The following is an 8,733-nucleotide window of genomic DNA, read 5'->3' on the forward strand; positions in this document are numbered from 1 at the left end:
TTCTGACCTTTCATATGTACAGTAGACCCTTAAAACATTGTTTTAACTTTAGTATTATGTGAATATAAATGATCTTTTTTATGTTGTGGAGGAAAGTAAACCAATGTCTCTGCTGGACGTTACTTAATACCACAATGTTAAAGCAAAAGGGTCATTTTATTATATCTTCTAAGTGCAGTTATAGTTCTATAGATTATGATAAAGTGGCGAAGACTTTTCTGGATTGAATATAGAAATGTATTTAATTACTCATGCTGCTCTCATTCTGAGATTAAAATACAATAATAATGATGGTTGGAAGATTTATCTTTAGTATCTGAGTCTACAGAATAAAATGTTTACATACCTTGACATTGTGCTAGACAGAAATTTCATCTTTGTATATATTATTTGGCCTAAATATAATTTACACACTTACCATTTTACAGACATTTGAAATATCAACTCTGATTTTTGGTTCGGTTACCCATCAGATGGAACACTGCAGTGCTTTTCTCTAATAAAAACCTGAAGGGCTATGAAGTGATTTTGTGAAACTCAGTGGGGTTTAAAAGTGATTTTGTCAAAACTTTGTCAGAGCTAATGAAATCGTAGGTTTTGCACTTCCTTTCTGATAACTAGTTTAAATTACACATTAAACATATAATCCTGTAAATATATTTTAGTAGAAGAATAAAGAAAAAATTAAGAAGTGAGTAAGAAAAAGAATAGTTCAGAAAATCAAATTTAGGTAAAAAGAAACTGGACAAGATAATACCTCAAAAACCCTTGGAAAGCCTGAGAACTGATGACAGACCACGGTTACTCTAATCCGACAAGGTTTCTTCAACGAACGCAGCAACAATGTTATAACGCAATATATATCATAGTGGTCACTTAACAATAAGCATTTAAAATGCTTGTTCGCAACAAAATATATTTTTTGGTTTGTATTACAGTCATACTTTATCATGCATTTTATTTGCATTTTTAGTGTTCTAGTGTTTTTTGAAATGCTGCATTAATGATACACCGCACTGAAATCCAAATCCTTCCCAGCTTGTACAGCACTGTCATATTTGTTGCATTGTTCTGCGTAACTTCACCCTGTTTCATAACCGAAACCTTTGTTTCAGGTCCACGTAAGACAGATGTTACACTACGCTTCTTCCAGGTACTTAGTACTGGAGAATTCAGCCTTCAGGAGTGGTTCAAACTCCTTCCTGCCTCTTTGCTGGAGGTAGAGCACCAGGAGAAGGAGGAAGAGCAGCAGGAGGAGGAAGATGCCACCGAGTGTGGATCCCAGCACAACCACAGCGGAGCCCGGATCTCGGTCTGGGACAGAGGTACAAAGACAGGGAAGTGCTGTCCTTTAGTTCCCTATGGATGCATAAGTTTAGAAAGATATTCCCATAGTGATCGTGTGTATTGCCTATCCAGAGAGAAAAAAAAAACACCATGTATGTCTATTTCTGAGATTTGTGAAGTCATTGTAATCATTTTCCAGGCATATTCTCTCCAAATCATCCAACTCATTCGTCTTTTTTGCTGAGTGTAATGCTCAATAAATGAACTCCTACCCAGTAAGTCAATAGCATAAGTATAACCAAGCTGGCTGGATGGGACAAAGATGTCCTCGTTGGTCACAGGAGGGAAGAAAGGCACCATGTTGTAGTGTCTGTTGTGGCCGATGGGAGCCATCTCCTCAGGCAATGTATCATTGGCAGGAGAGCCATGGAGCCATTCTTCAAATATGGCATCTGTGAAAGCATGAAGAACCTGGACACGAGAGAAGAGAGAGTCTTATTCTCCCTCTATCTGACCCTAAAATGGAAAAAGAAAGAGTGCTATTCTCCCTCTCTGATCCAGCTTAGCGCTCTGAAGTCTCAGGGCATTTTCTCTTTTTTTTTTTTTTTTTTGCATATTTTCTTGAATTCACTTTAAAGGTTCTCACTTATAACATGTCAAGTCAAAATGTTCAAATCAAACTCAGCCCTTGTACGTATAAGCTACCATTTGACCTAGAGCATTGCAAAAAGAAATAATATGGCCATAAATATGAGGTGCAATTTTAGAAATGTATATTTCAAGTGGAAACACCTTTGCTCACGTGAACCATTGTTTGAAATAAGTTTGCCAATGTGTTTGTTTCACAAAAGCAGTGAAATATATGAATAAAGTTGTATATATGTATATATACTCTAGTGTATAGTATATAGTATCAAATTGCTGAGATATTTCAAGAAGTATTCAATTAAATTAACACTTTATATGAAGATTAGGGTTAGGGTTGTGGTTAGTTAGGGTTAGGGTTGGGGTTAGTTAGGGTTGGGGCTAGTTAGGGTTAGGGTTAGTTAGGGTAAGGGTTAGACTTAGTTAGGGTTGGGGTTAGTTAGGGTTGGAGTTAGTTAGGGTTAGGGTTAGTTAGGGTAAGGGTTAGACTTGGTTAGGGTTAGGGTTAGTTAGGGTTGGGGTTAGTTAGGGTTAGGGTTAGTTAGGGTTGGGGTTAGTTAGGGTAAGGGTTAGACTTAGTTAGGGTTGGGGTTAGTTAGGGTTGGAGTTAGTTAGGGTTAGGGTTAGTTAGGGTAAGGGTTAGACTTGGTTAGGGTTAGGGTTGGGGTTAGTTAGGGTAAGGGTTAGTTATGGTTGTGGTTAGTTAGGGTAAGGGTTAGACTTGGTTAGGGTTAGGGTTAGTTAGGGTTGGGGTTAGTTAGGGTTAGGGTTAGTTAGGGTTTGGGTTAGTTAGGGTAAGGGTTAGACTTGGTTAGGGTTGGGGTTAGTTAGGGTTGGAGTTAGTTAGGGTTAGGGTTAGTTAGGGTAAGGGTTAGACTTGGTTAGGGTTAGGGTTAGTTAGGGTTGGGGTTAGTTAGGGTTAGGGTTAGTTAGGGTTGGGGTTAGTTATGGTTGTGGTTAGTTAGGGTAAGGGTTAGACTTGGTTAGGGTTAGGGTTAGTTAGGGTTTGGGTTAGTTAGGGTAAGGGTTAGACTTGGTTAGGGTTGGGGTTAGTTAGGGTTGGAGTTAGTTAGGGTTAGGGTTAGTTAGGGTAAGGGTTAGACTTGGTTAGGGTTAGGGTTAGTTAGGGCTGGGGTTAGTTATGGTTAGGGTTAGTTATGGTTGGGGTTAGTTAGGGTTAGGGTTAGTTATGGTTGTGGTTAGTTAGGGTTAGGGTTGGGGCTAGTTAGGGTTAGGGTTAGTTAGGGTTGGGGTTAGTTAGGGTTAGGGTTAGTTAGGGTTAGGGGTAGTTAGGGTTAGGGTTAGTTAGGGTAAGGGTTAGACTTAGTTAGGGTTGGGGTTAGTTAGGGTTGGAGTTAGTTAGGGTTAGGGTTAGTTAGGGTAAGGGTTAGACTTGGTTAGGGTTAGGGTTAGTTAGGGTTGGGGTTAGTTAGGGTAAGGGTTAGACTTGGTTAGGGTTGGGGTTAGTTAGGGTTGGAGTTAGTTAGGGTTAGGGTTAGTTAGGGTTAGGGTTAGACTTGGTTAGGGTTAGGGTTAGTTAGGGTTAGGGTTAGTTAGGGTTGGGGTTAGTTAGGGTAAGGGTTAGTTAGGGTAAGGGTTAGACTTAGGGTTGGGGTTAGTTAGGGTTGGAGTTAGTTAGGGTTAGTTAGGGTAAGGGTTAGTTAGGGTTAGGGTTAGTTAGGGTAAGGGTTAGTTAGGGTTGGGGTTAGTTAGGGTTGGGGTTAGTTAGGGTAAGGGTTAGTTAGGGTAAGGGTTAGTTATGGTTGGGGTTAGTTAGGGTAAGGGTTAGTTAGGGTAAGGGTTAGTTATGGTTGGGGTTAGTTAGGGTAAGGGTTAGTTAGGGTAAGGGTTAGACTTGGTTAGGGTTAGGGTTAGGGTTAGGTAGGGTAAGGGTTAGTTAGGGTTAGGGTTAGTTATGGTTGGGGTTAGTTAGGGTAAGGGTTAGTACTTCATTAATCTTTCACCTCACACGTACATAATATATTCATAACACATACATATTCATCACATATACATAGCATAACTCATATAAAGACATTCCTGAAGTGTTTACAAAGCACAAATCTTTTGTTTGACCATAAAGATAGCATATTTACCAGAAAGATGGGGTCATTGGCAGCGGAGTGGGTCGCCGCACTTGTCCCGCTGATGAAGTCATGGACCCGGTTGTGTAGGTTGCTCACAGAGCTGCTGATCTCACCATCTGGCCTGTCAAAGCCCTCCAGTGCATTCCTTCAAAAGACAACCCTGACCTCAGATCTAACCCCTGAACTGACCCCTGACCCCTGACACCTCTTTACTACTGCATACATTGTAGATAACAACTTTGAAGCGCTACACTTCACCATGATGTCTTGTAAGAAAATCAAAAGTTCTTTCCAGAAACACACTTTGTTTTCTAAATTACTCGGTTGTGAAATTCTGCACAAATGAATATCTAAGGATATTCTTGATGGAATACACGCGAGTGTAAACAGAAGCACAAGCTCGTGCACTTGGTACGTGACAGTGGGTACGAAACCCTGCTGGCCTGACCTGAAGCTGAAGGTCGAGTTGATGAAATAGGGAGGACTGTCAAAGTCGTGCAGGCCGAGGCAGTTCCGAACATCGCCCATGGTAGGCAGAGCTACAGTGCTCACGCCTGCTGAACCGCGGCGGAGAGGACCTTCTCTGGTGCCGTTACACAGCGTCACCAGGCGGTTGTACTCATCCAGGCTGCAGCAGAGAACACAAGTCAACTCTGCTAAGATGTCATAATATCACGTGGGAAATAATCCATTTTCAAGTGTAAGACTCACACTGGACCTTCTGTAGGGATGCGAAGGCATAGAATAGCTCTTGACATCTTATGTCAACATACTAAAAATACTCTTGAACCTTAATTTTACAGTTAAATTAGTTGTCCATTTTCATGACCAGTACTTTACATGCGGCCAGTATTTACCCAGTATTCAGAACTATTTTAAATAGAAACTTTCTTTTAAAATGTTTCAGATGGAGGATGAATAGAATAAACACATAATGAATAAACACATAATGAATAAACACATGATGAATGGACGAACCTGCCGCACACTACGCCCCAGTTGGTAAATTGTGAGGACGAGCTGATACGAGAGGGGTCATTGGGATCACGACCCCCGAGCAGGGAGTCAGTGCAGATATCACATTCATTCTGTCCAGTGGCAAAGTTCCAGTACGGAATGGCAAAGTTTTCATTACCAGTCAATTTCTGAGAAGAAAGAAGATGTTAGCAGGTGCTCATTAACTGGTTAACTGTGGAATCTGGCCAGATACCAGCTAATCAGCTAATTAGCTTTTACTGAACTTACTGTGTTACTACTTCATAAAAGCTGTTTAATGCTATTAAACTGTCAAACCATATCAAACTGATAAAAGAGACAGTAAAATATATGTTTACTTAATATTTCCATTTTGTTCACTTAATATTGGAAGACTGACCATATGTATAAGAAATGTATACATTTGTTTGACTGCTTGTCATATTAACTTCAGAATGTTTCGTTTGTATGAGATATGCGGGGAAAAAAAGAAAAATTAACTAGAGTGTTACATCATGTGCCACGATCACTCCCTCCCAGCTTCCGTGCTCTGTGTTTTCCCTGTCTTGTGTTTTTTAGTTCCATTCCATGGTTTTGTTTTTTCCAGATTTTCAACACCTGTCCCTCGTTTAGTTCATGCATTTAAACCTTGTCTTGATGCCTGTGCTTGGACTGTTCATTTGAATGTGGCTGTGCTTGTTGACTCCGTGTATGTATCTTTGAATCATTGTGTTTAAGTTTGTTCTCCTAGCCTTAGCCCTGAGTTTTCCCAAGTCTTTTGTTATAGCCTGATTCCCCTGTTTGCTTTCGTGTACTCTTGTGTTTGTTTAGTCGTGTATCCTGGTACTCTCCCTGTCGGTTCTATGACCCTGGAACGTTCTAACGACTCCGATTTTGGATTTGCCCATAATAAATCTCACTCCTCTCTGCACATGTCCGACTCTTTACTGCTCAACCTTACACATAACAACAGTGTTACATCAAATTACAGTGTACATCATAATAACGCTGTTACATAAAACTACAGTGTTACAAAACTTTTAGAAAAAATTCTAAAAACTAGGGCATATTTAAAATCATGGCCTTTACTAGATGTCTGTAACCACATCAAACAGTGTTCAAGCTTACCAATTCCTGATGAATAGTGTTTGAGTTTTGAGCATGTCCCTAACAGGCAGGTGGTGCATTGTCTAATGCTGAACAGCCAATGAAAAACCACCTCCACCTACCTGCAGGTCCCTCTCCAGATTCAGTAAATGGTACCTGTGCCAGGTGATGAAGGCTGGACCTTTATGGGAGAAGTCAATTGCTTTGAATGGTCTCCCAGGTCCTGAAATGAAGAGTTGTATGGTTGTGTATATGCACTTATACATACAGTGTGTTACATGTATTTTAGGTATAAGGAGACAAGTAGATATAGCTAACTTTTGTAAGTGACGTTTATTCGCCAACTTCAAGAGAACTGCTTAATTCAGTAGAACAACAGAGATTAAACTCACATCCTCGTGAGTGATAGCTACACTACCCCTGTTAGTTCTCTAAAGATGTTATTTGATTGTCTCTGTTCTTTTGATTTTAGTTTGTCCATACTATAATACAATGACAAATGCAATTTTAACAATATAAATAACATCAGTTAGATTCATAAAGTCAGAAAGCTTCAAGGGGTACACACCTCTAACTTTTAACCTTTAACATTGTTCAAAAAGCATACCCTGACAAGATGATTTGAATAATACTGTAGAAGACCCTTTAACCCCCCGTAGCCCATGTTTAAAGCCCCTAATCCCCTCATCCCCCTGTGCCCTACTCCTCACCCAGCAGTGTGTCACGGACGGAGTAGTAGTGTTGCCACACGAACAAGTCGTAGATGGAGATGTTGTTGACCTGCGGCTCTGTCCCGTTGGGCCCCAGCAGGCTCAGCCAGTGTTCCTTGGCGATGACATAATCGGGGTGGAGCGTGTTTTTTGCACGATTCAGAGCGTCCAGGAACTCCTGCAGTTCGGTGGCACTCAGAGAGTGGATGTTCTTCCGCACAACCGGCGCCTTGCGTCGCTCACAGCTGGGGCCAGTCCAGCCAAACCTGCACTCCCCACAGTTATATCCAGCAAAATTCCCTGTTCAGAGTGCAGAGTTTGTCACTCTAACCGTCTGAGAGGCCGTGGGGCTCAGCTGGGTCTTGTGCAGGGTAAGGAGCTTATACAGGCTGGACACAATGGCGTACATGATAACCTGTCTGTGACTGTGGAAAACAGACTTACCCCAGTACACAAAAGATCACATTTCTTCACACACTTACATGTATGTATACGCCACAGTGTATATGGACATACCTGATAAAAATCGTGGGAATTCAGTGTGGGTACAGATTTAGTATTTTTAAAAACATTACAAATTTTAACTTAGGCACTTTCAAAATCATGTTGCAAACCATGTTTTCATCATTAGTAGAACCAATACATTTATCCTCAGGTGCAGATCTCAGCCAGTTTCCCAACCTCATCGTAAAACAATATTCATCGTTTCAGTGGTAGAGTGAGAATTACACTGCACACTTTCTGTCTAATTTAAGATAAAACAGTGTCTTTGGGAAACGAGAACCCAGAATGATTAGCTCTGTAACTCACCGACGCACTGGCAGGTCTGGTTAAAGAATTTGGTGGGCCACCGCTCGCGGTCATCCACGTTCCTCAGGCTGTACGGGCCACCCCAGGGCTTGGTGTCCACGTGGACAGTGGTGCAGTTCCCCCGGCCAGACAGCACACCACACACGTTGTCCGGGTCAGCACCCAACGCAGGACAGCATCGCTTCGACACGATTGCCTCTACTGTGCAGCACACGCGGGGGAACTGGGTGACCGCCTGCTGGCTGCATCCCAGAAAAAACAGCCAGAAGAGTAGAACTCTATTCATCTCACAGTCCTTCTTAGACCTGCTCCAGCGATAACACTTCTCCACTAAGCTGTTATCCAGCCACTGCTCAAAACAATTGTAGAACTTAATGAGCTTCTGAGGAGTTGCCACAGTTTGTCTTTTCACTGGCAGATGGGAGAGAATGAGGTCTCTGTTGTACTTTGTTTTGCTGATATAATCTCCTCCCCCCTCATTTGAAACACTCTTTTTTGGGAAGGATTAGCGCAGTGATCTCGTGGTGATCACCTGACACATGGTAAGTATGAGTTCTACTAACACTGGCAGCCCAGACCCAGGAGGGAAAGGAAAATGTGTGTGTGTGTGTGTGTGTGTGTGTGTGTGTGTGTGTGTGTGTGTGTGTGTGTGTGTGTGTGTGTGTGTTGTCTTTCCCATAGGCTTTTGATTCAAAAATGTTAAAAGGATTTAAAGGAATTTGACTCAGTCTTCAACCATGGCATATTTGAAGAGCATCATGGTTGTTTTCTCTATTTATTTGCTTTTTGAAGATTATATGAAAATTATTTTTAATTTGCATTGCTGGTTAAGATATTGTCATAATAATAATAAACATTTAACTGATGATGCGTTTCTCAGATTGTAGAAGTGAAAATATAGGCAACATTTTCACATTGGGAATGATCTGGGAACATAGTTTGAGAGGATCTTGTGGTATGGGAAACAAATATTTTTTTGTTAAAAGTGGAATTCACATTTCTAACCTGGGGCCAAAACTTGTGTGTCAGTCTCAGAAACATAGTGAACATCACATGAAACCTTTATGGCCTGCCCTTCCTGTCTTAGACCCTAGATAAACAGCAGGTGTGTA

General features: G+C 41.3%; 2 protein-coding genes across 3 annotated transcripts in view; one reads left to right on the forward strand and one right to left on the reverse strand.

Annotated features, from left to right (window-relative positions):
* gpc6b (glypican 6b) overlaps nucleotides 1–289 on the forward strand; it is a 58,877-nt gene extending 58,588 nt beyond the window's left edge. For both annotated transcript variants that reach the window (XM_035522812.1, XM_027031168.2), the window contains one exon: nucleotides 1–289. This exon is cut by the window's left edge and continues 2,616 nt beyond it. The gene's annotated coding sequence lies outside the window, so the exon portion shown is untranslated.
* Nucleotides 290–381: 92 nt separating this feature from the next.
* On the reverse strand, nucleotides 382–8,056 carry dct (dopachrome tautomerase). The gene is made up of 8 exons (XM_035522813.1): nucleotides 7,622–8,056; nucleotides 6,812–7,111; nucleotides 6,224–6,324; nucleotides 4,998–5,164; nucleotides 4,468–4,647; nucleotides 4,029–4,164; nucleotides 1,560–1,758; nucleotides 382–1,314 (listed from the first exon to the last, which is right to left on the reverse strand). The coding sequence occupies exons 1-8, from the start codon at nucleotides 7,905–7,907 to the stop codon at nucleotides 1,139–1,141; spliced, it is 1,545 nt and encodes a 514-aa protein (XP_035378706.1). The 5' UTR covers nucleotides 7,908–8,056; the 3' UTR covers nucleotides 382–1,138.
* Nucleotides 8,057–8,733: the final 677 nt, after the last annotated feature.

The sequence above is a fragment of the Electrophorus electricus genome, chromosome 25 (assembly GCF_013358815.1).
Source record: "Electrophorus electricus isolate fEleEle1 chromosome 25, fEleEle1.pri, whole genome shotgun sequence".
Classification (NCBI taxonomy): Eukaryota; Metazoa; Chordata; class Actinopteri; order Gymnotiformes; family Gymnotidae; genus Electrophorus; species Electrophorus electricus.